Source organism: Cololabis saira, chromosome 11 (assembly GCF_033807715.1).
Source record: "Cololabis saira isolate AMF1-May2022 chromosome 11, fColSai1.1, whole genome shotgun sequence".
Classification (NCBI taxonomy): Eukaryota; Metazoa; Chordata; class Actinopteri; order Beloniformes; family Belonidae; genus Cololabis; species Cololabis saira.
In genome coordinates, this window is record NC_084597.1 from 28805028 (window position 1) to 28832811 (window position 27784).

At 41.0% G+C, this 27784-nt stretch overlaps 1 protein-coding gene across 2 annotated transcripts in view; it reads left to right on the plus strand.

The window, feature by feature from the left end:
- Positions 1 to 21488, plus strand: part of fam163ba (family with sequence similarity 163 member B, genome duplicate a) — a 41142-nt gene extending 19654 nt beyond the window's left edge. Inside the window, exons 2-4 of one of the 2 annotated variants that reach the window (XR_009783495.1) lie at positions 14520 to 14635; positions 18906 to 19405; positions 19898 to 21488. Coding sequence is in view for 1 of the 2 variants with exons in the window: in XM_061734299.1 (XP_061590283.1) it covers positions 14543 to 14635; positions 18906 to 19355 (543 nt within the window). In the remaining variant the exon portion in view is untranslated. The remainder of the gene's footprint in view (positions 1 to 14519; positions 14636 to 18905; positions 19406 to 19897) is intronic. The other variant, XM_061734299.1, reaches the window with a different exon arrangement.
- Positions 21489 to 27784: the final 6296 nt, after the last annotated feature.

A 27784-nucleotide genomic window follows, 5' to 3' on the forward strand; every position in this document is an offset into this window, starting at 1 on the left:
ATGGCTGACTTACATTTCTGTGAAGGCAACATAAATACTCAAAAGTACATACAGATTTTGGAGCAACATATGCTGCCATCCAAGCGATGTCTTTTTCATGGATGCCGCTGCTTATTTCAGCAAGACAGTGCCAAGCCACATACTGCACGCGTTACAACAGCGTGGCTTCAAAGTAAAAGAGTCGGTTCTCCCCTGGCCCGCTTGCAGTCCAGACCTGTCTCCCATTGAAAATGTGTGGCGCATTATGAAGCGTAAAATACGACAGAGAAGACCCCGGACTGTTGCGGTTCATCAAGCAAGAATGGGAAAGAATTCCACATGAGAAGCTAAGAGAATTAGTCTCCTCTCCTTCAAAACGTTTATTGAGTGTTATTAAAAGGAAAGGTGATGTAACGAAGTGGCAAACATGCCCTTTCTCAACTTCTACTGCACGTGTTGCAGCCATGAAATTCTAAGTTAATTATTATTTGAAAAATAAAATAAAGTTTATGAGTTTGAGCATTAAAGGTATAATCTGTAATCGTATTCAAAAACATTTATTGTTATACTGGGTGAAATGGTCCTTCCATCCTGAGAGTAGCCAGTGAATCTCTCTGACAGCTTTAATCCTGTAAAAACTCTGACCAATCTGTTTTTTGCGCTCCGAATGGCACGGATTGGTCAGAGCACCAGAGGATTGGCAGGGGGGAAAGAACCAATCAGAATTTTAAGTCCCGCCAACGCCCCCCTCCATCCCGTGTGCGCACTCGTCACATCTCTCTGCTTCCAGCCAGCCTCCAGCCCCCGTGTCCGCTTCCCACGGGTCCTCCTCGGCTCAGAGTGTCCCAGTGTAACCCCCCCTGCTCCTCCAGACCGATTGGCAACCGCGGCCTGACATCGGATGGCCCCCACCGGTCCCGGCTTCACCGCCGGCTCGCGGTCGGGCGGTCACGTCGAATGTAACGGCTCGCCCTGCTAAAAAGCCAAAAGTGCGATTCTGCGGCGCAGGTTGTCCGCTACTGGGGGTCCGTGGCAGACCCCAGTAGCGGAGCGCCGGTGCGCCGGTGCGCCGGTGCGCCGGTGCGGGTGGTGGCTGCGGTGCTGCGGTGCCCTGCAGGCTCTGGAGGCACGGCGTAGGGTACGGCGTAGGGTACGGCGTAGGGTACGGCGTAGGGTACGGCGTAGGGTATGGCGTAGCCTACGGCGTAGGGTACGCCGCGACGCGCACCATTCTGCGTTGGTGTAACGCAGAACCATAGTTCAGCCTTACGGCGTACCCTATGTTGGTGTGTGTGCTGTTCTGAACTTCTCCGTTGTGCTCATTTTGCTGGGACGTCGGGTCCCTCTGCCGAGATGCAACTTTTGCGGTATGCGTTCATTGTTGTGTCTAAAAATGATGCGCAGTGCCCACCCAATCGAAACGGTACAGATATTCTGTGATATTTTTTTATATTTATTAAAAAAATTAAATTATAAAAAAATAAAGGATCCCCATAACTTTGATGTTTGGGCAGGATGCACGTCTGCCCCCCCTAAAACCGGCCTCGCTTACAGGTGAATGAGACATGGGGTAGTTTTGTTGAAAATGTGCTGTCCAAAATATCCTGGAAAACTCGACTCCTGCAAATGCACGTTCCCCAAAGTTTGTGGGGGCGTGGCTTTGGACGGGGGCGCTGACGGGAGGGGGAGGAGGGGGCGGGGCTTAGAGGAGGTGCCACTTTCAAATCTTGCTAGCCCTCCAAAATCAGGGGACTATACCTTTAAATATGACGTCTTTGTAGTGTATTCAATTGAATATGGTTGAGAAGGATTTTCAAATCGTTGTATTTTGTTTTTATTTACATTTTACATTTTACGCAATTTCCCAACTTCAACCGAATCCGGTTTGTATATAGATTGTTTGGTGCAGGCTTTGCATCTGGTTCTGAAGTATTTCCTCCCTGGTTCTTTCTTCATCATGTCCTGGGGTGGTCAGACAATGCAACAGTTGTGGCCCACATAAACAGACAGCAAGGTGTGAGATCCACTCAGTTGCACACACTGCCACACAGACTGGTAGGTTAGAGCAGCATTCATGTGCAATCTCTGAGGGCACACACGTACCAGGCATTCTCAATCGTGGTTGGACATTTTGTCCAGGGGCAACCCAATGTATGCAGACTGGAGGTTACACCCGGAAGTGTAACAGAGCTGGTTGAGGTTTTGTCAGGTGACCATGGACCTTTATCAGTGGAGAACGGTTAGTGCCCTCTGTTTTTCTCCCTGGACAAACAGACAGCACCACTGGATCCACTGTCGTACGAGTAGCCAAAAAACCTCCTGTATGCTTCCCCTCCATCTCTGGCCAGAGTGAGGAAGGAAGGCTTGTCTATGATCCTGATAACTCTGCACTGGACAGGAAAACTTGTTGGTGGAGATTATTCAGCTAACGTGCTCCCGTCCATGGCCGTTACATCTGTGGAGAGATCTGCTGTCTCAAGCTTGGGGGGAAGTATTCCACCCATATCCTGAGAGGCTGGCCCTGTGGGCTTGGCTTGTGAGTGGTTAAACTTGAATACAGCTGGCCTCCCACATAATGTTATTGATAATATTCAGTGTGCTCAAGCATCCTCAACAAGAGCGCTGTATGAACAAAAATGCCGTATTTTTGAGGGTTGGTGTGTGAAATCAAATGCCATACCTTTTCAATGTACTGTGGCAATGATTCTGTCCTTTGCAGGACCTGCTTGAGAAAAGAAAAACTTCTCAACAATTAAGGTACAGTATATCTGGCAGCTATTTCAGCCATATTGGCTTTGAATGGAAAATAGTGGGACAGAGCCCGAGTCGTTTTATGAAGGGTGCATGTCGTAGACATCCAGACCTCTGGCACCATCATGGGACCTTCCCAGCATTCCAAACAACCTTTCTGGTTACCCTTTTGAACCTTCAAACATGTGAATTTGAAGCTGTTGTCTTTAAAGTCAGTTTTACTACTTGCTTTAGCTTCAGTTAAGTGGGTTTGGGAGATTCATGCACTATCTGTACATCAGTTGTGCATTCAGTTTTCCACCAATGACAACAATGTTTGTTTGAGGCCTAACCCAGCCTGTATACCTCCTGCTCCTGCTCTGATATAGAGCAGATGCTTTTTATCCTCCACCTTTTGTCTCAAATTAGCAAAGGCGTTTGTATTTTCTATGTCCGGTCCGTGCATTACAGCTTTGTATAGACAGGACCCAGACTTTTAGTGACCAGGGGCCTCATTTATAAAGCTTGCGTGCGCACAAAATAGGGCCAACCCTGACCCTAGCGCACTAACATTTTGAAGATATGGGGAACTGGCAACGCAGGCGGTGAGGTGGTGAAATGAAGCCAGATTCATGTCATACTTTTAATGTCATCACATATCAGACACGCCGTGCCGGGAACCTCCTCGTCACCCACCGCTTCCAACTGTAGAGTGACTGAGGACATAACAAATGAGTGCCGGGCCACTCTACGGACGGGACACAATTTTTTTTTATATATATAATGAGTTTTACGTGCGCGTGAAACCTTTACGCGCACGCGTAAAGCCTAAATTATGGTTCCACGTTAAAACGAACGCAGAGCCTATTCCGTAGACTCTGCGCTGGTGTAACGCAGAACCATAAATCAGCCTTAAAGGTTTCACGCGAGCACGTAAAACTCATTATATATATAAAAAAAATCTGTGTCGCTTTAGGGGCTCCGTACCTCTTGGCCTCCGCCTTCAAATCACACCACTTCTTTTTTTTTTCTGCAACAGATTTGTCCGTGGCACTCACGGCGTTTAGCGCAGCAACGACGTTCTGCCACTCACTCGCTTTATTTTATACTATTTATATACTATTTATACTTTTATTGTGACCAGCAAATAATGTGGTTTTCCTGGCCTCCACCTCATCCACAACATCTCGATCTCAGTCTCAGAAATTAAGTGGCACGTTGCTCGACGCGTCTCATTCATCCTGACGTACAGCAGAAACAGGCAGCAGGAAGCCGCTGCGCATGCTCAGCAGGCTCATTTATATGCAAATACAATCATCATGTAGTTTGCATTGCCCATTCATGGTATGAAGTGGGCATGTAGAGGGCGGGGTATGAGGCGAATTCACGTGCGCAACCTTCCAGCTGGACTGTGATTTATAAAGCGAACATTGCGTGCAAGTGTGCGTGCGCACGGTTTTATAAATCCAGATTTTTTTGTGCGCACGCCATTTTCGGCTTTTGGGCGCACGTGCACTTTTAGTATGGATCCTACACACTCTTTTATAAATGAGGCCCCAGCTCTTTGTGCCATGGGTAAAACCACATATGGGCAAACCTGTGTCAAAACACCATCTTTCTCACTTGATAGTCAGAGCTATTGCCCTGCCTTATAAGAGCAATGGGTGTCAGCCCCCTGCTGGTCTATATGCGCTCTCCACAAGGGGTCTAGCAACGTGGTGGGTTCTCTTTAAGGGGGTTTCTATCCAAGATGTGTCTGCAGCAGCATGTTGGGCTTTGACCCATACATTTTTTTTTTACAAACTGGATGTCACCGCATCAACCCTGGCACACTCAGTGCTCAGTGCAGGTTCTTAGGTCAGGACCCTCCCCTATACCTCTGGGAACAATTTTCTTCTTTACAGGCTGATCTGGCAATCCGGGAGTCAGGATGTCTCAGTATAGTAAGACAGGAAACGAATGCTATGAAAGAAAACTTAAGACTATGCATATAAGCCCCGTTCTCTGACTAGCATGACTGGATGTCTCACCAGATGCCCTCCTTGCCACAGAAGCGAGGCAGTGGTGAGCCTGTTTTGAATGATGACTGACGCTTTGTCAGCCCTGTATATAAAAGGAGTTGCTGGGCACTACTGACATAGGCATCTTGGCTGGCGTAATGGTATTTGAGCTTCTGATAAGGTCATGCAGGAGAAATCTCCCACAGTGAGACACCCACTCATGCTAATCAGAGAACCAGGCTTATATGCATAACCTTTTTTGTAAGTTGATCTTTTATCATTTTTCAAGCTATATGAAGAAGATCAAAATAATAGCAGCCCAGTGAAAGATGGGGCTGGACTAAAGATGCTGCAAAAAATAAACCCTAGGGAAATAAATAGATTGCCAAAAATTCGACATGACAGTATATTTCAGTCTGCATTCAGTGCATCACAGATTATTCTTCTTAATAATCAATAGTCCTGAGCTTAAATTGACACTATTCCTGTGCAGCTCTTGAACCACAAGTAGATAGATCTATAATGTTTGATTTATTAAGACATAAGAAGAAGCAGACCTTTTAAACAGACATTCATGTGTAAGATTGGAAACTTCAGTCATGGGATTTTTTCAGCATGGCATTAAGTCGCTGCAAACAGCCACCCTGGCTCTGTCCAAAGTTTAGCAAATGTGCTTACCAGCACCACTAAGCTCATTCATTAAAAAATACCCCTCAAATTTTTCTGTATTGTAATTCAGACACAATAGCAAATATGAAAAGTTGGAGTAGTTAAACCCTTTCCTTGTCATTTTATAAGGTTTATAAAAGTGGCATGTTGTTTTTTCTATCAGTGTTTATTTCACATTTTGTTGTAAGTGATAAGTAAGTGAGTAAGTGAAAATATTAAAGTCCCCTGAAAGTAATCGGAATATTCATTTTCTGATAAAACTACAACATGAGAGGATTTGTCAAAATAGTCAAAATAGATTATTTTGGAAACTGTTGAATAAATGGTTAAAAATGCTGAGTTTTTTTAGAGATTAGAGTCATTAGATAAACTTGAATAAACATTTACTGACGTGTTGATCATTATGTTAATCTTCTTATTCACAGACTGAAGCTATATAATCCTCATGTATAGCACATCAACCAATCAATCTTTATTTCTATAGCACTTTTCGCAGATAAAAATCATTATAGCGACTATCCTGGCAAACAATTAGCCACTCGGCTTGGTGTGGGACGTGACTTATTTTTTGACACGCTCAGCTGGATGGATGAGTGAATGAATGAAGGCCTGTTTGGCTCAACGGACAATTAATGTGCATATGTATCATGTCTTTGTTTACCACGGTGTTTGTGAATTCATTTTCCAAGAGCCACCACTCTTAAATTGCTTTTCCCATTGTTCTTGGGGCCTGTTATTGTCTGTGTGTGGGATGCCCACTTACCCATTTCACTGAAAGCCTGTCAACAACCATTATGCTGTGCAAGAACTCTACTGCGATCATTGCCATGTTTCATTGATGCGTGGCAATTTATTCGAAAGCCCACTGTCTGAGCATGTTAGCTACTACTAAAATTTCTGCATGTGACTGTGCATGTTTTTGCATGTGCAACTGCTGCTATTCTTCTTTTACCCCCAACTCCTGTTATTCCTGTGAATGAGTCCAGGGAAAAAGGAGCTGAGTTGACAGGTTTACATTTCTACGGTGCTATTTCACAATGGGGCTTGAACTTCCATCTGTGTATGTGTGTGGTTGTGGGTGTGTGTTGGTTGAATAATTAACTCTGTTCATCACCTCGGTGCAACGCATCCCTTACACACTGATCTGATTAATATGGCCCCTGAAGATGTGCTTTGCCTTCTTTGCCGGCTCTGTGACTCAGGCAATGTGTGTGTGTGTGTGTGTGTGTGTGTGTGTGTGTGTGTGTGTGTGTGTGTGTGTGTGTGTGTGTGTGTGTTTTTACATGATAGAAAAGAAATGTAGCTATATTTTAATACAAGGTACAACATAAGTGAGAATGTTTGAGCGCAATTTCACTTTGGAAGTACTTGTGAATGTGTGATGTGTGATAACTGACATAAAAATTGGAAAATGTAACATGGGGCTGTTCCTCTGGATTGGCAGATTATAGGGAGATAGGGAAATCTCACTCCTCAGCCTCCCTGGTAATGTCTAAGCATGGGTGCTGGGAGAGGAGAGTCTAATTGATTGTCCATCCTCTGACTCAGGAGGAACAGTGTGGGTTCCACCCTGGTTGTGAAACAATGGACCAGCTCTATACCTTCACTAGGTTCCTGGAGGGGGCGTAGGTGTTTGCCCAACCAGTTCACATGTATTTTGTCGACTTGGAGAAGGCATTTGATTGTGTCATTCGTGTCATGGTGTCATGATGCCCTTTGTCACCGGTCCTGTTCATAATTTTTTATGGACAGGATTTCTAGGCGCAGCCAGGGGCCGGAGGGGATCCGGTTTGGGAACCACAGGATTTCGTCTCTGCTTTTTGCGGATGACGTTGTCCTGTTGGCTTCATCAGACCGGGACCTTCAGCATGTGCTGGGGTGGTTTGCGGCCGAGTGCAACGCAGCGGGGATGAGCACCTCCAAGACCGAGGCCATGGTTCTCCACCGAGAAAGGGTGGCGTGCCCTCTCCGGGTGGGTGGAGAAGGGGGTGCTGTGGGGGGTGCTCAGTGAGTATGGAGTCCGGGGCCCTCTATTAAGGGCTGTCCGGTCTCTATATGATCGGAGCAGGAGTCTGGTTCGCATTGCCGGCAGTAGATCAGACGTGTTCCCGGTGCATGTTGGACTCCGGCAGGGCTGCCCTTTGTCACCGGTCCTGTTCATAATTTTTATGGACAGGATTTCTAGGCGCAGCCAGGGGCCGGAGGGGATCCGGTTTGAGAAACTCAGGATTTCATCTCTGCTTTTTGCGGATGATGTTGTCCTTTTGGCTTCATTGGACCGGGACCTTCAGCATGTGCTGTGGCGGTTTGAGGCCAAGTGCGACGCGGCAGGGATGAGAATCAGCACCTCCAAAACCGAAGCCATGGTTCTCCATCGGGAAAGGGTGGCATACCTTCTCCGGGTGGGTGGGGAAGTCCTGCCTCAGGTGGAGGAGTTCAAGTATCTCGGGGTCTTGTTCATGAGTGAGGGAACGATGGAGCGGGAGATTGACAGACGGATCGGTGCAGCGTCCGCAGTTATGCGGTCGATGTACCGGACCGTCATGGTGAAGAAAGAGCTGAGTCGAAAGGCGAAGCTCTCGATTTACCAGTCAATCTACGCCCCTACCCTCACCTATGGTCGTGAACTTTGGGTAGTGACCGAAAGGACAAGATTGCGGATACAAGCGGCCGAGATGAGTTTCCTCCGCAGGGTGGCTGGACGCTCCCTTAGAGATAGGGTGAGGAGTTCGGTCACCCGGGAGGAGCTCGGAGTCGAGCCGCTGCTCCTTCACATTGAGAGGAGTCAGCTGAGGTGGCTTGGGCATCTGTACCGGATGCCTCCTGGAGGCCTCCCTAGGGAGGTGTTCCAGGCATGTCCCTCCTCCCTAGGGAGGTGTTCCAGGCATGTCCCTCCTCCCTAGGGAGGTGTTCCAGGCATGTCCCACCGGGAGGAGACCCCGGGGAGGCCCAGGACACGCTGGAGAGACTATGTCTCTCGGCTGGCCTGGGAACATCTTGGACTCCCCTCGGAAGAGCTGGAGGAAGTGTCTGGGGTGAGGGAAGTCTGGGCATCTCTGCTGAGGCTGCTGCCCCCGCGACCCGGGAACGGATAAGCGGCGGACGATGGATGGATGGATGGATGGGTGTCATGGTGTTTAGTTTATGTCACAGATTGGGGGGGGGGGTTTCCACAGTGTTGGTGTTTAGGTTCCTGTTTTATTTTTAAACCTCATGTCCTTATATTAAAGTTATGTCTTGACTGCCCTTGTTCCCATCTCCCCTGATTGTGTGCACCTGTGTCTTGTCAAGCCTTCTGCGTATATCTTTTCTTATCTTTCCCTTGCTCCAAGCTGGTCCGTTCAGTCATGATGAGTAGGACGCAGATGCAGGAGAGACGAAGAGGAAGGGAATTATTTGCTAAAAAAAAAACGCTGTTGAGCAGGATTGCAAAAACACAAGCGCTTAAATAAGAAAAATTCAAAACTGGGTTGCTATGGGCTATCCAGTTCCTGTACAAATGGAGCAAAAGTCTGGTTTGCATTGCCAGTAAGTCGGATTCATTCCACGTGAAAGTTGGACTTTGTCAGGGTTGCCCTTTATCACCAATTCTTTTCATAACTACTGTATTATGGACAGAATCTGAAGGCACTGTCAGGGGAAGGGGTCCCCTGGACTCCAAGGTGGTACAATTCCCACATCACACGGTGATATAGCTGCTTTCTTCTCCAGGGACATGGCAGAGTATCAACATTGAATAACTTTCATCTTGAAAATAGAGCTAAATAAACAAAACAAAAAATTAATTTGGCATGGTAAAGAATAAGCTTCTCTTTTATTTAAATTGTAAGTGTAGGAACAAAAAGGCCGCTGAGGCCGCTTGCTGACGCGTCACTCAAAAAAGGGAAAAATAAAAGTCTGTTGTATTGATTCTTAAACTGATCCAGGTTTATTGTAACAAAAATATCACTTGGCAGCAATTGATTATTATAGTGTAAAAATAAAATAAACAATGAATATTTACGTGGCTGAAGCAAAGCAAAAACAGTGACGGTCAACAAAAAATATATCAGCCTACAATATGAACACTTTCGTTTGTCAAACCAACCAACCAACAAATTAAAGCCACACCTATAAGCCCCAACGTGATGACGTAACGCAAATATAATTTCAATTTATCCATAACTTAAACTTAAAGTACCATTATAATTAAGCAAATCAAGAATGTTATGTTTAGCTGCTACAATACCGGCCCCTAATTATTATGCCTCAAACAATAATAATTACCAATTTAACAATAATAATAAGTAAAGCATACAACAACAGACACACACATAAGTACATTTCAATATTAAACAATCTATTATGGAGATCTTCTTTCTTCTTTGCACCCAGTCAGTGAATAAGAGGAATCTTCATCTTCACTCTAGATCAGTAAAGAGTCCATAGTGTATGTACTGTGGTGTAGCGTATGCAGGGGCAAAAATCAAAAAAATCAAAATAAACACCAAGTCCATCTGGGCTTTTCAAAGTTCTTCTGCCTCCAGCAAAAGACAAATCTTGGTGATCGGCCTGTTCAGGAATCCAGTCTTGGTCTTTATCCGAACATGGCGAACGAGTCCCTTTTTGTCCAAGATGGTCTCTGCAATTTTTCCAGTCAACCAGGTGTTTCGAGGTGCTGATTCATACATTATGACCACGATGTCTCCTGGGGTAAAATTGCGTCTGATGTTAGACCACCCCCGCCCCCCCCCCTCTACTCTGGTCATCCGGCTGCTGCTTCCACCTGCCTGCTGTGTGCTGCTGACGTCCCCGACTCCCCCAGTCTGGCCTTCGGCAGGAGGGTCCCCCCTTATGAGCCTGGTCCTGCTCAAGGTTTCTTCCCTCCTAAAGGGGAGTTTTTCCTTGCCACTCCTTACCTGCCATTGTTTATGTAATAATTGCTCGGGGGTTTATGTTTATGTTTATGTTCATGTTCTGGATTTTTTGGAAAGCGTCTAGAGACAACATCTGTTGTATTAGACGCTATATAAATAAAATTGAATTGAATTGAATTGACTTGTAAAATAAAAAAATCGAACTTACGTTATTCTAGTGGCAGCAAAGCCGAAAAAGAAATGGATGCCAAACCAGGATAGATCTCTGGGGTGGTGCAGGCCCATGAAACAGAACTGGCCTCTGAAGATCAAGGACATTCTGAATTAAACGCAGAGATAGAGGCAGGAAGAATAGAATAGATAGAAGACAACAGAACGCCTTGTAAATGATAATGGAAAATGTAAGTTGACAATATTTTTGATGGTGGTTTTGGAGATTGGTTGGAAGTTTCTGCTGTCCTTTTTAGCATCGGCATCCTGTTGACACTGGACTAAATGAGTTTCATTGGGCTCAGTGACTGAAGTCACACCCAAACTGGCTGCGTTCTACTTGCAAAGTTGGACAAAACATGGACACTTTGAAGTTGTCGTATGCAAGGTTTCTCTGACGTTCCAAGTTGGAATTGTCCCCTCTGGGAAAGCTTTTGTTGAAACTTCCTGCTTGAAACTCAGGGATTTTAAAACCAGCTATATTTGACATAAATGACACCTTCTAAAAATGAAATACTGTACAAGAGACGGGTGACACCTGGTTTTCTCTGAGACAGTGGCTGCACTGGTTGCATTGACAACTTGGATTTGCCACTTATGCAGAGTAAATACTAGATCCAGAAACTATTTATGACTAAAAATACCGTACTTACTGTAGGCATTTCCAAATTCTTGGCCTGATATGTATGTCATTGTAAAGATCAGCATTGCCTCAAACCAAAAGCTAACTGCATCCAAATTCTTAGACATAGGAAACTATATATGCAAACAAAGTGTCTGCAGACTTTTGACTTCTGTGAGGAATGGGTTCAGTTATTCTGTCAGATTATAAACCTGTACTATTAATTAGGAGTGTGTTTGCAGATGAAAGTTCAATCAGCTTAATCTCCACATCAAGTTGGATTAGATGACATCAGCCTCAGCACTTATACTGATACTGATTCATTGCTCCATTCTTTGCAGAGGAAAAACGAGGACAAATCTGTCTGATTATGTTGGTAATGTGTTCTTAGGGATAATTGGCCTTGGATATGAGTTTGTCACTTCAAATCGATAAAATTGACTTCTGAGCTAAATAAGACACAAATTAACTCTCTTTTATACCATTTTGTGAGCTGTATTTTATTTTAAAAGACACATCCCTAATCAGGTTTGATTGAACTGGTGATGCACAGCTTTCATTTTGAGTTTGAACCCCAGAGGTTCAGGCTGTCAGTGAACATGACCATCACTGATCACAACAACTTTGGGAATCTGTGTTTCAGCTTTCAAAGGGGGCCTGGATAGCTCAGTGGGTTGAGGAGGTGCCTTTTACAGAGGCCATCACCCTTGTGCAAGCAGTGTAGGTTCAAGTCCCACCTTTTTGGTGTTTGTTGCGTACCTTCCCCCATTCTCTCTTCCTGTTTCCTGTCCATGCTCTCCCAATGAAGGCCACTACTGCCACAAAAATCTTTCAAATTTTCTCTCATACTTTGGTATCATCATTATTCATCCACCATATCTATCAAAATTATTGTTTTCTGCTCAATTTAAGAAAACAAAAAGCAAAATCAGCAGCCTTCTTTGCTTTTATGTTTATTCACTCAATGAGGAATATTGGGCAATATACATTTTCACAGTAGCTCTTACATACTGTATGGCTGCTAAGCTTTTATGACTCAGCTAGTTTCCCTAGTTCCCCCTCTGTAGTTGTTCAGTTTGTTTGCTGGTTCATGCAGGGAAAGAAAGGGACATTTACTGCAAACAGCTGTTTCCAGTAGTAACATCCATGCATCCATCCATCCATCCATCCATTTTCTATACCCGCTTTGTCCTTTGCAGGGTCACGGGGCCAGTGGTAACAATTACTAGAAAATAATAAGAGTAGAAAAAACCAAAGCAGTCACTTTGCAGCTTATAAAATCCTAAACACGGCCATTTAAATCACTCTTGACATTCATAAATGAATGCCTTTTCAAACTCATGAATTTAAGCAGATTTTCTGTTAGTGAACATTTGCTGTATTCACAGTGTATCACATGAATAATCTTGTGTTTCATCTAAACATAAAAAAAATCTCTTTTTTTTCCTCACCAAAAACGTCCACAAATCATCACACTAGCCTTTTAATTACAATACTAGCCTCTACAAACAAAAGGTTAGTGTTAGTTGTTGCTTCATATCTTTTTGACCGGCAGAGTATGGCCAGCACACTGGATGAAAGTCCAGCTGTACTGCAGCCTGAGAAACATACTGTAAATCCATTATAACTCTCAAGGCCACCTTCCTTAGAAATCTTACATCCAAATAAAAGGTACAGATATATGTTTTTGGCACATTAACAACTGAACAGTTCGGTGTGGTTTAAAATCGGAACAGAGATTTTTATAAAACCAAGATGCAGGACAAAATTGATGGAACGTTGTGTTTCTGTGAAAGGAATCAATTTATGGAACAATCTGAACAAAGAAAACAAAGAATCCAAATCAAACATTACATCCAAAAGAACAATTAAAGCCTGTATGTTAAGGAAATATAACGAAAAATGTTGAGTTTGATTGACATACCCGTAGGCGGTGGTAATTTTATTTAATGTTATTTTAATTTTATTTTAGTTGTTTTTATTCACTTAGTTGTTTTTTTTTTAATTATTATTTTTAATTTATGTTATTTGTGAAAGGGGCAGATCAGATAAGATTCTTCTTCTTTCTGCTCCCTTTTCATTCATAAGTTAGGAACATTTGTATTTGTGTTTGTATTAAATTGTTTTGTTTTTTGAATGAAATAAAGAATAAAATGAAATGAAATGAAATGAAATTGCTTCAAAGTGAGAAGTTGACAGCTGTCAGGTAGATTTTTTAATAATATTCCCTCCATTCCAGTCTTTACAGGAAAGTCAGAGTTTGAAGTTGACTAAGTTGAAAAAGTATCAAAGTTTACATAAGCTGCATATTGATTTATTACATGCAGTGTCTATATGTTTATTTCAGAATAGTTGATACTGAGGGGGATATTTTTAAAAACTCCTATTTCTTTAGCGTTTCTGTCTCAGGGTGTGTCCTTGTCATACTTGAGCTCGATCTTGACAGAACATGCATAAATCTCACAGTTCTTACATTTGATAATGGCCTTTGCCACTGAGTCACAGCTTAGCAACAAGCCTGATGTACTATTTTTGGTTTCAGGCAATTATCCACAATGCCATGTGTTGGTGTGGTCGTATGACACTTTATCTAGATTGTGAATGTAATGCTGGGAAACTGTCTCCCCCCTGTATCTGTCACATTCAAGATGCAGACAAATGTAAAATGAACAGCACACCTTATTGTCCTTTACCACAGAAAGGTGTGATGAAATGGTGCAAATACACAGTTTTGTCTTATAATAACGAGGGTTAAGTGGGGGGACTACAAAAAAAAAAAGTTTGGTGAGCCGATATGAGAAAAATAGTTTTATACCTCTTTATATAAATGAGTACTACTCAGATTTAACATGCAAGCCTGTCTCACAAAAGTCAGCTGCATGTACGAAAAAAACTCGCTCTTGTGACTGTCATTAAATCCTTCAGATGGAAGTTCTTCATAGACAAGAATTTACCCTTTTTTTGTCATTGTTTCAGCTTTTTTTTTTTATCCAATCGCCATTTCTCTTCGTCATCATCCCATCTTTAGTCACACTGCCATCCAGTCTTCTTCATTTCCATGTATACTCTGTTTGTTTTTCATCTCCCATCTATTTCCATCTATCTCTCACACCGTGTAAATTCTTGCTCTCCCTTCATACCCATGTCTCATCTTTATTGCAGTCCTGCTGCTGATCGCTGATTTTCTCCTCCCTCACAGACTGTGTTCCACTCTGAGATCCCGTCTATATTATGAACAGCACCTTCAGGATGATTCTATTACATGCCTCCGAGCTGCTGGATAATTCAATAAGCACCAATGAGATGACACACAGTTATAATCTTTTTAATGAAGCTACTGTACTGATGAAGCTTGTGGCTTTTCCTACTCCATTTTTCTCCTTTCACTTATTCCCTTCCTCACTCTCTCTCTCTCTTTCACCCCCCTCCCTCCCCTCTTCTTGCTTCTTTCAGGGTGTTGATGGAGAGCCATTCGAATGACAGCCGGGACAGTGGTCATCACTGGTGGAATTCTCGCTACAGTTATACTACTGCTTATCATTGCAGTACTGTGCTACTGTCGGCTGCAGGTGAGGCTGCATTCAGCATTTGAGTCATGGTGCGTGTGAATATTCATGCACAGATGCCTTAATCTGTGAAACCTGTGACCCTATTTTACAAGAGATGAGGTTTTTTGCTTGAAGTTTGGTGTTGCCCTCCATGTATGCACATCGATTAAGACAGAAAAGATGGAGCTGACTTTAGAAATATTATGGAATAGGGCTGGGCGATTTTGGACAAAAATAAAATCCAGATTTTTTTCTCTGAAAACCCGATTTTCGATTTCGATTTCGATTTTTTGGGTAAAACTACAAAAAGACAATGGAATAAATTTTTTCAAATATTTTATCTTTATTTTTAAAGTAAAATAGCAAACAAATTTCCCTATTGGGAATGAAGTGTAATTGAAAGATACTGTAAATCCTCCTTGAGTTTAGTAAAGTAACAACATTTACAATTTTCTTGACCAAACAAAGATGACTAGACGAGCTCTGTCTGTAATGCAGCCAGCTGCAAAAAAGGAAAATCGATTTTCCTTTTTTCCTTTTTTTAACATCGTCTTGATTAATAAATCCGATTTAGATTTAAAATCGATTAATCGCACAGCCCTATTATGGAAATAAAGCGATACATTTATGCTAATAGGGTTAACGCAGGAATGATTTTGAGATTTCTTCAGACATGTTAGACAGTATTTGGGTTCCCATAAGTTAATTGGCATTATCTGTCTCACTGTGAAGCAATCAGCTTAACTCTAAAGAAAAAAATGAATGCTATTAAAACAGAACTTATCAACACAGACATGTATAATGTCCGTATATGAAGTTGGTATAACACGGTAACCCCACCATCAAAGGGTATTAAAATGCCACCATTTGATAATAGTTTGCTTTTAAGCTTCGCACATAATACATATCTGAGGGTTCTGATAATTATGGTAATTAATTCAGTCAAATCACACAATGAAGACTTCACATACTTTATTAATGACGGAACACCCGTCCAGGGGTCTTTGCTTTGATCAGCTGCCTTTTATTATGCTTAAATAACTATATTGAGGGTGATGACCTAAACTCCTGTCTAGAAGTGGAAGCCACAGAAGGAAAGCTGGGGAAGAGATGGGTTTTCTAGAGCAGCAGCTAACTTGGTGGGCAAGAGACATTAAAAGGCATCTGAGTGACCTCTTCCTCTTTATATATGTCTAAGAAAGAAATGGAAATGAACCATGCATTGGGGTGAACGTGAGCATTAACGCTGCTGGAGATTACCTGTCTGGATTAGGTAGCCAGAGACGGTCATTTACGGTTACATTAATAGTTATTATAGAAGGTTATTAGCTTTACATTTGTTAACCAAATACTTTTGAGCTAAGAATTTATGGGAACTCCATATTGGTTGTCCATTTCAAAATTCTTCTTAGCTGCAGTCTTTAGCTGTTGGATACATTTAATTAAAGGCCATAAATGAGGAGTTCTGGACGCCACTTGATGTTTGTATGAGATGTCATGACAATTTATCCAGACCGATTATCGACCACATATGGCAACTGATCACCAGCATAGCTTTGACTTCAACATGTAGTACTTTTTTAAAAAAAGAAAAGAAAAAGGAGTTAAAACATTTTTTTATAACATTCTGGGTGATTCTTAATGATATTGCCTGTTAACCATTAAATCAGAAAACAAACCACTGCAGCATGCAGTGATTGTGTGTTTAGGTGCACGTGCAGTAAGATCATATTCTTCCACCAGGAACCCGGACCCCACAATATCTTTATATAGCTCATAAAAAATCAAAATGTACTTGTTTTATCTATTCAAGCGCACTTTGAATTCCATTCTCTTCAAGTCTTGATGTGTATGACCTAATTCATCTGTGCACAACTGTAATCCTCACTCTGTTTACTGTTGTGGAGCCACATTTCTATCACTTTTTCTGTGCCGAGAACACTGGTTTAACCGAGACAGTATGTGGGAACATTAGGAGAAAATAAAATCGAGCTGTTGTGTGTTTATGCTACAAGCAAACTTCAGCTAGTTTTAACTAATACCACAAGAGTGAATGTTTACATTTGTAAACTATTGCACCATGTGGGCTGTTTATGTTTAATTGCCAATTGTTTAATTGCTGAATAAATTTTTTTGCAAAAGAACAAATTTTGAAATACAGATGCATCAAACACATTTTTGCTTATAGCTCCAATGTTTAGTATCTTACACACCGGGCTTATCACAGCACAAATATGGGAGACAGGTAGAATGTTGAATGTTGTTTTCATTAATGAATTAAATATCTTTTTTTTTGCCTGTCTAAAATAGGACTCGTACTGCAGACTAAATAAATGATGATCAAAGTCACATTTTTTTGTACCTTTTATACACATACACACACACACACGCACACACACACACACACACACACACACACACACACACACACACACACACATGTGTGTGTGTGTGTGTTTGTGTATGTATATATATATATATATATATATATATATATATATATATATATATATATATATATATATATATATATATATATATATATATATATATATATATATATATATATATATGTATGCATATACATGCAGCTTTAATCTTCTTTAATAGCCTAATCAATGAAAGGCTGTGGAGATAGGTCACTTTCATGCAAGGACTCTTCTAACTCTGCCAAAGAAATCATTAAGTCATTTTCTGACCCAAGCCCTAAGGTACATGCTTGGTTGCTCAGTTTGCAAAGATAGGGTAGCCATGGCTGAGGAGATGCTACATGGACCCATTTAGGTGTTTTAGACAATTACATGTGTAGCCTTATTGCTAACTTGTAGACTACATGTAGACTGTAGGGGTGCAATAACGCCCTGCAAGATCCAGGGCTGTCTTGCAGTAGACCGCTTCATATATGTAAATCTAGCTAACTTAAATCATAGGTGTGATCATCTATGGGTTAATTTAGCTTTACCAGCACACCAGCAAAATGATAAACCCCGGATAGCCTCTGCTGCTCTCACCAGTGTGAGTGTGTTCATTGTAGGGATATGCATTCATGTTATACCCTGATCACCCGTCTCCCCAGTAGTAGGCCATCCTTAAGTTGCCTAAACAGCTCTGAGCAGTCAGGGTGTGGAGAAAACAAAAATCAGAGGTTGTCCTTGGGTGGATGATAATGGGATGCTGCAGACTGAAGGGATGTAGTAGTTGGAGTAATAATCAATAAAAACTTGATTAATCAGTCAGTAGTAAAATCAAAACAAACAAAAAAATAAATGTCCTATTGCAAAACTCACATCTGGCAATAGTATATAAAGATGACTTGACATATTTACTGCCTTAAAGATATTTGGACACAGCTGTAAGTACCTGTACTGTATTGTTTCCTACTTCAGTGCAAATAAATGTGTGAATAAGAAACCATAAGGTTCGACAGATAAAGTGGTGAGCAGAACAGAAGGGGAAACAGTAGCTGGATTGAAAATTAGAACACAGTCTCCACTTTGAGCTGATAACATTTCTCATGATATTTAAGAAATAAGTACAGTTTATTACTAGTTCCCTCTCCATCCCTCCGTCCTCCCACATAGGATTGAAGTGGGTTTTAAAAATCAATGAATATGTCAGGCATGAAGATGAAATATTTAGTTTTCTAGGCCAGATAGGGCATTGTTACATCTACAAAGGATCTGCTGTTCAGTCCTGAAAAAACTATAAAGATTTGGGACTTTTTTAATAACTATTTTGGCAATATATATATATATATATATATGTATATATATATATATATATATATATATATATATATATATATATATATATATATATATATATATATATATATAGTATGTATGTGTGTGCGTGTGTGTGTGTGTGTGTGTATGTATATATTTATACATAATTAAGAAAAGAGTAATGTAAAAATAAGAAGGACATAAATAAATATTGTTAATATTTTATGGAGAAGGGGCGGGATTAAATAAGTTATACTTCTTCCCACCCCTTTTCGGACATACAAGTGAAATTACTGTGCTGTTTTTTTTGGTTTTATTTTGTTTTGTTTTGTAAAATTGTCTTGATCGGCCATTTTGTATTATTATTTCTGTTTTACTTGTTCATATTTACGTTATATATCATTTGCATGTTCGGAATAAATCACTAACTAACTAACTAACTAATATAAAAAAAATAGTGGAATATAATATTTAAGTGAGCATCACTTTAAACTTGTTTTTCCCTGTCTCTCCCTCTGTTTTCTGTCGTCTCTGCTGCCCATCTCCCTCTCCTCTCCCATGACCAGTATTATTGCTGTAAGAAAGAAGAGTCTGAGTCGGAGGAGGAGGAGCCAGACTTTGCTGTCACATCTCGCCTCCCTCCAGTTCACTCCAATCACAACATTGTGGCGGCAACGGCCGCCGCTTCCTCCATCCCAAATGGTCCTGCCCTTTTCTCCACCCCTCCACTGGCCAGAAAACTGACGCGTTCACAGACCTTCTGTCCGTCCTGCACCCACTATGAGCTGCCTTTCTACCTCCAGCCTCCTCCTCCTCAGCAGCAGCAGCAGCTCCGCCACCAACCAGATGGGTTGAGGAATGGAGGTGACCGGATCAGCTATCGCAGCGTCCAGCAGCAGGATCTGGACCTGCCAGTACCTGTGAACATCTCGAACTACCGCAAACCGAACCTTGCCCGATCGGTTACCATGAGAGACATGTTCACACGCAGCTGTAGCATCAGCACTGATGTTTAGCTGAGGGAATCACACCATCCAGTGAGTTGGAGAGGCTTGATTTGGATTAAGTAAGATTGCGTTTTCTGTCGTCTCAACGAGTTTAGTCTTACGGCATATTGTCTAGTTTCATTTTACCAGTCAAAACTTGCGGATGGCTCTCAGGACAGTTTTTTCAAAAATACTATGCTCAGGTCTGCAACCTTACGCTTGGGCCAATGTATATTTAAAGGGGTTTACAAATGTCACCTTATCAACATATAAAATTAGTCTTATTCTGAATATTTCTTTTTTTTTTTTAAAACAAAAAGAATGACACTTGTTTTACACTTAGGTAGGGTCTGTGTAGCCCTTCTTCCCAGATGCCTCTGACCCTGACTTGAATGACTGGCAGATAACTGCTGTGTCAACATGACATAATCAGTAGGGTTTTTTCTCTTTGTCTGTCTGTCTGTCTGTCTGTCTCTCTCTTTCTCTCATGCAGCTGCTGCAAATATAACAATTGTCGGTAAAATGTTTCTCTCTATTACCAAACAATGATCTCTTTATTCCTCCGTCAACAGATTATGGAGAATATAAAATATCACTCACTACGATTGAAGAAGAGGAGGAAAGTGTCAGGCTTTATCTGCCACCCACAGACATTTTCGATACTTTTAACATTGTCCATAATATTTTAAGACATAAAGGGCTCACAGAAGATAAATAAACTCCAGTTTATTTTCCACATCATTTTACCAAGGTGATGGGAAGCTAGGCACTGAACCTCTGCAGACGACACAGTGTATATACTGTATTCTACAATTCAAAGAGAAACATATTTAGGTTCTTGCTGGCAGAGGGGGCTGGTACTGACAAGCATGTGTGTGTGGGTGTGTGTTGTTATACCAAAATGTTTATTTCATTCAATTAAACACAATCTGTCGTCCAAATGTATAATTGAACCCAGAGCAGAGTTGAGATTGCAATAATATTTTAAATATTTTCTGACAAATCCAAGCAAATGATGTGAGAGACACTTTTTTTGTACATGATTATTTTACTTATCAAAGCTATAATATAGGCTTGAGTTGTAGGTGCAATCATAAAGGCAAAAAGTGTTTTTTGGGAAACATTCTTGATTTTCAGTGTGATCTCTGTTGTAGTTTTTCACAAAGTTTGAGTTTGTGGACTTTTCAATGCATTCCTTGTGTTGTATTTGATTTGTTGATATATAGATTTCTGGGTCAAATATTCACCCTTGAAGGCACATGTATAAATATTTAACTGGCCATAACGTACACTTTGGTTTCTCTCCTCTCTCTCGACTCGCTGGACTGAGGAAAATGTGCTCTTTCTCTGAGGTACTCAGAGAGTTTCTGCTCAAGATTGTTTTTATTTTCTGCGCTTGGCTGACCGGCCTGGCTAGAGGGCTGATATTCTGATTGGAGGAGCGGAGGCTGGATTTTATGGGTTGAGGACACACGGTTAATGACTGAGATTATTTACTGCTTGATTTCAAAAACGGGAAGACAATGGTGGGTGTTTGAGTGTCTTGAAGCTGATTGGATTGTCCTTCTTGGACTCCCCCAACCATCACCCCCCATCTTCTCTCACATATAAATGGTAATGTAAATGCTTTTGTAGCCGCTTCTCTACTTCTGTCGCTCTGATGATTTTATCAGCAATCATGCTCATTTATCTTCCTGAAGGGTACATCATTTTATGTTTTCCTCTTATGACAATTCAGATACACAAAGCTACAATAGACACAGATTTGGACATCTAATTTTTAAGCACTGCATAGCTCCTTACTCCAATGTTAGCCATCAAAAAATAATGCAGAGCCCAAACTGATACCCTGGATTGAGGATCGACTAAATGTTCAATCTTTCAAGGTAAGTGGTCCTTACAAGGCCAACAGAAGTCAAGTCTCCATGCACATGCAGATACACAGACTTACACACAGTAGTTGTCAATGTTCATATTTAGCTACTAAACTGAACGTATCTGACAACTGTGCAGAAAATGTAGTGCCATAAAGATCTAAAGAGATATATCTGTGTATTCAAATAGAGTATTGCATTTATGTTCAAGTATTAAAATTGTTCACTCTATTTTATTAATTTAATATATTTATTTTCAGTTTATCTTTGTTTCTTATATATACCTAACAGACACATTGTTACTAATAAAATGGTGTGAAAATCCTACTGATGCCTGTTGTTCCCTTCTGGTAAAGCCAGATATGGAGTTATTTCTTGTATGAATTTTATTGTTTAATTTTTCAATGATTGAAAGGTAAACGCGGTATAGCTACGTAATGGTTGCCATTGAGCTGAAATCCGTGGGCAGGACTGATGCTGAAAGACGTCAAAAAGCTGCGTCTGTATTGGCCAGACTGGCCTGGACTGACAGTAATTGTGACTGAATCCAGAGTTAGTAAATGAGAAGGAAGTCCAAAGAGAACATGGAGCAGGAGTAAAGAGACAAGCATAGTCCTAGAGTTGAATAATAATTTATTTCAAGTTTAAAATAAATTGAGTACAACACAAGTGCGAGTGTCTGAACAGCAAGATCCTGCTTTTCCACCTGTATTGCTGACTCCCTCGACTGGTCAAGGGGGCAAAACCTGGCATGAAGAAGTGCAGTCTTGGGAAAGGGCAAAAATTGAACGGCATTAAATGGATAAGCAAATCAGACAAAACATCAAACATTTAACGTGGACTTTTGTGAATGCATGGTATAAACACTGAGGGAGGGCACAACGCTGAAAGTGTTCATTATGCGGTGTGGATTCTCCTCTCGGATCTTGCTGATGAGGAGCGTGCCCATGCCGGAGCCTGTGCCTCCTCGGTAAATGTACAGGAAGATGTTACCACCTGCTGGGCATTGCTGCCTGTCGCACCTCATCCGGTGCCCAATTGGTCAGCTGCGGGGTCATCAGCCAGAAACCACCATTCACCAACGTTGCGCTACTTCAATTAAAGGGAGTGTGTGAGCTGGAAGCCCTGGAGACAGTCACAGCTCTCTGCCTCTTTCCTCACCACATCCAGAACCCAGTCCAAGAGATCAGTTCCCTCAGTGTAGTGGCCTTTGGCCCAATATTTACCTGCTTTGTCCTGCATTACATGCAAATATAGATATCTTTCATAGCTACTATACCAGAATCTTCTTTATCTAATTCTAGATAAAAATCACTTCAAGTTTTTATTAAACAGCAGAGTAATTACATCACCAAAATTCTCACTAAAGACAAAGTTGTTGGGTTAAAACACCTGGCCAAATGCACCGGACCTCACAGATTCCATTGTGCCGGGCTCCAAGTCCACGATAACTGCACGAGGTACAAACTGGCCACCTAATAAAGAAAATGCAAACAATTGCTTCATTCCATTTTGGTAGTCAGGAAACTGTTTTTAAAATACTGACCAACTAAAGAATCTGCTTTTAACCCACATTTTCAATATAAAAAGTATCTGTCTAGCCATTCAAAACGGTTACCATTAGTTTTGTTGCTAAAGGAAATACAGGTTAGCAGTCCGCTTGCGCGGAGGATCGGTGGTTTGGCGTTTCTGTTTGGAATGAGCCAAAGAAAATGAAGAAAATACTACCGATAAAGTTGTATTCATACCGCTTTCACGTCACTTCATGGTCCTCATTACGGAGATTTGTCCGCAGAAGACAAACGTTCATGCTGGTAGATGATTCAAAAAAGGCTGTGTGGTCAGCAACAATATGGGAAATCCAGTGTAGGTACCAGCCACAGAACAGGGCTGATTATTAGGCTACGTTACTAAACCTAAAGATGGTATGGAAACAACTGTTGCCAAAGCTGTCTGGTTTGAGCAAAAATAACTCTTTCTTTACTGGCTTCAGTACCTGTGAATCATGTTCAAAAGAACTTAAATTACATGCACCCTTATTTGCTTTAAGGACCTTTTCACCAACTTTGAAGTGGAAGGATTTCACATTCCTTCTTTTTTTTTGTTTCATATGCCTTCTTTAGTGTGTCATGCACATTTTTTATGTTCTGGTAAATTTGAGAAAATATAAAATGCTTATAACAAAATGGTTATTTAAAACCATATGTGTTTTTTACTTCCATTTTACCGTCACTGTTGCATGCAGATCTGCAACTTCTGCAGTCTCCTCAACCACAACAACACATTTGTCATCCGCTTCTTCTTGTGTGACGTTTATCACACCAGGTGTGTGGAAGTGTCTTCCAAACAAAGCACAATAGGGTGTCCATCTCAGTGAACATGGTTCTGTTACACATTCTTACACAATATTATCTGTTTTGATGTGTTAATCCTTGCCCCTATTCCCCCTAAATACAGTAGATGTCCCAATCATTTTGATCCTCCCCACAGTATTTGGCAAGCCCAGTCTTTATGTTCCGATTGGTGCGCTCATCCTGTCCATTGACCTGGGGATGGTAGGCTGATGTAATGCAATGTTTGACACCCAAAGCCTCAAAAACAGCACGGTTGACCTGTAGACACATTAGTTTATGCCTTGAAAGTATGATCCATTCCAATATTGCCTGTTACTGATACGCTGTTTTTAAATAGATAACTGTACCTCATTTACAAATTCCCACCCTTGGTCAATAATGATCCTACAAGTCTGAAGTCAAGCAGAATATTTACTATTTTTCTGGACACCTCAGTGGCAGTTTTGGTGTAGAGGGATTTTGCCACAACCCACTTTGTAAAAAGGTCTGTGGCTGTTGAAATGCAGATGGTTTTAAACATACAGTATGTTGCATCCATGACTGTCTTGTTCTCTGTTCTCTTTAATCCAAAAACCTTGCATTTACACATTTTTAATTAGGAAGAATAGGAATGGTGGTGGAACTGCCTCAATAGCATCAACAACACTTACTACTAAAGAAATTCAATTTAATCAGTATGCCACTTTTGAACACCACATCTTTGTTTTTGGCAACCCTAAAATTGTATGTATTACAATTTACAGACCACCGAAACAGGGTGCTGGTTTCATAAATTAAATTACTGAGTTTTTAGCAATAATCTATTATTCTTTTAAAATGATTATCAGATCCGGTGTATAAATATTTACTATGTTATGTTTAAAAGGATAAAAATGTTCTTGAGCATGTGATAAAAAAATTCATGTAATGTGAGTTTTATTAAAAAGGAAACACATGCATCTTATTTTGAAATTCCCGGAAGGGTAAGGAAGGCAAACTCCGCCCCCTTCTGCTGAATTTGAAAAAGACGAGTCGGAAAAAAAGACGTAGACGCCCCATCAAGCGCTGAGCCGTACGTCAACGTCGCCGCCATATTGGATGTGGCAAGACTGCGCTGTAAACTAATATAAGTAAATGGACTTATTTTCATAAAGCGCCTTTCTACAAAGAAATTTACATTTTACGTCTCATTTATTCATTCACACACGCACTAATATACTTGAGAAACAGGCACCAAATATGCACCATGTCGGTGGTGCACCATCACCATTTTGAGACTTCAGGAGAGCCTGTTTACGTATTCCTTTGGTCAGTTTTTTTTTTTGGATGTATGATTCTGCGTGCTGATCCAGTCCAGAGGTGGCGATCCAACTGTACCAGGACCTACGGATGTCTGCTGATTTGGAGAGTTTGATTTCCTCTGGACTGCCTGAACTTTGCTGATCCTGCTAGGTGGTAGGATAAAATTGCACTTCACCGTTCTTCTGCATACTCTGAGAGGAGGACATCAGAACCCACATTTCTGTGGTGTGGATTTATACCACACTGACTGACTTAAAATCCCCTGGGGGTGTATTTTGTGTTCAATTTATTGATCTGGGCCCAGTTTTTACTTTGTTTATTTTGATGAACATATTTGTGTTTTCTTGTGAACTTTTTTGGACTGTTTAATACAGGTACTTAAACTAAGTTTGTTGTGTGGCCTCATTAATTATCTCTACTGCTCCAGTAGCCGAACCTAATCTTTAAATATAAAAAACGAACTAAGTTCCCGATTAATCACTTCTATATTGAAGTGGGTGTTACAGAAATTTGGCGAGCCAGCCAGGAGCAGTTGGATAATTAGTAAGCATATTTATGTATTTTTTTTCTGTTGCTCAGTGTAGAGCAGAGCTGAGTGGTAAGTCATTTGATTGAAATCTTCCTTATCATTAAGATGGATTTAGTGGCACGTGAAGCAGTGAAAATTCCTAATTCTGCTATTGTTAGTGGGTTGACCTGGACTGAGGCAGATAATGAGCTTCAGAGCTATTTAGAAACTCATGGCTCTATTAACAAAGTTTCTTCACATAGATGAACCAGGCTCAGAGTTTCATTACAGTGCGATAATTGAGTTCTCGTTTGGTATTGCAATGCAAAGCCTCACTCCTATACTGCCACTTACATACAAAAGTTCCTGATTAATCACTTCTATATTGAAGTGGGTGTTACACCTGCACATTGACCATCTTAATGATCATTTAGCTAGGGATTTTACTGATCTCCTCAGCTCAATTGACTTTATTCAGCATGTCACACAGCCAACACACAACAAGGGGCATATTCTGGACCTTGTCATTGGCCATGGCCTTCCCACTAGTGTGTCCTCTGTTGTTGACTTGGATGTGTCTGACCATTATTGTGTGTTTTTTAACATCACTGGTCTTAAGCAGCAGGAGGCCCCAGTGCGAAGTACGATGAGATCTGACTATCTGACTCCTGAAGAACTGGGACAAAAGTTTTAATTATCAGTCCAATCCAAACACATCAAAAATAATACTAGGCCACTTCTGCCTGAATTACTAGATTTAAAACAATATATAATAGATTTTTTTTTTTTAAACACACAAATCCACTCAAATCACTGGCTATAAACCTAGTACTTAAACACCCCAATCAAACCAAGTAAAATAAATAAAACACGTCAAGTGAGTTAGTGGAGGCTTAAAGGAGCAGTGGCAATCATGATGATGAGCAGCGTGGCTCAAACACCAAAGTGTATCCTATTGAAATGGGATGCAGAGTATTTGTTACCTCCATCACCATAAAAATGTGGAAATACCTTGGACACCATGGCCAGGCTTTGCATCAGCTAGTTATAACAATTTCAGAGGTGAACAAAATCTACCCAAGTAAACTTTTGCTCAGAAGCAGCTGAATCCTGCATAGCTACTCCACAATCTTAACAGTGCAAATATGGTATGCCTGAAAAGGGAAATAGCAACCAGATATTGTTTTTTTAAATGAACATTTCTGAAACAGATAAAATGTTAACATGATAAATCAATGAACCCTGCCACGTCTCTTACCACAACAAGAGCAATAAAGCCGACACACCAATCGAGTCAGCCCTGAGGCGGCAAGGTGAGAATCATGACGCTAAACACTTTCGAATGGCAAGGGTAAGATGCACGATGATAAACAAAACCGACAGAGGTGAGATGATAGTTGCTGTGAACAGCAGGAAGGCTTTAAGATAAAAACATTAAGCTTCTTTCTCTCTCTTGCAATAAACTGAATGTGTCAAAAAGTCAAGGAGAGTAATAACGCAATAGAGAAACAACTGAAAAGCACTTCAGGGAGGAAATAGAGGTAGTTATTACAAGGATGAGTCAGACCTAATGAATGAGAGATAGATCATATAGAACTCATACACAGATGGAGGCGTGAAGCAGCCTGATGACAAGAAGGACAGGCTCCGGCAGACCCACATGATTCTGAATAGGGAGCAGATATAGAAAATTAATAAATTAATACAGTGTAATGGTTTAGTATTACTGTCTGCAGGAACATACATCCCTGTGTGCAGATCTTTGCATGCTTCTATTTACTCACTGCATACTGCATTTGCACATTATTTGTTAGATTATAGCTTGTACAAGCTATGTGTATTATTTAGATGCATAATTTCCACCAGTTCAAGCACCATGTCTATATGGCCTTTAGATATGCAGTGATGTGTTGTGCCATACTGGTAATCATCCTCCTCACCTCCACCTCACCCAGCAGCAGTGTGCTCAATCTCTCGCAATCTCTCCACAGTAACTCCTTCGGTTTCCCTTTTTCAATTTTCTTCACTTCTTCTTTGTCTATTTCATTGTTCTGAACCATAGTTCACCGGCAGTGAAATTTAGATACCGTACAAATGATTCCATGAATTATGAACACGATAGATACTAAAGGAGGCTTACCGACTACCAAAACTAGCTAGAGCTTCCCAGCTCTTCTGATTCTACTTCTATTTTCCTGCAATTTTATCCTCCTGTCACAAAATCATCCATATCTCTTTGCTTTTCCCTTGATAATCTGACAACTTCTCCAGGGTATAGCCTACCCTAATTCTTGCCTTGAAACCACAGTTCCAAGGCAGTTGGAACTGTGGTTTCAATAAATCCTGCTCTTTTTTTTGTCATCTCTTACAGTTCTATTTGAAGTTATGTTTTCTTTTCATTCCTCTATGAGCCATTTCAGATCTGCCTCCCTTGTGTGTCAT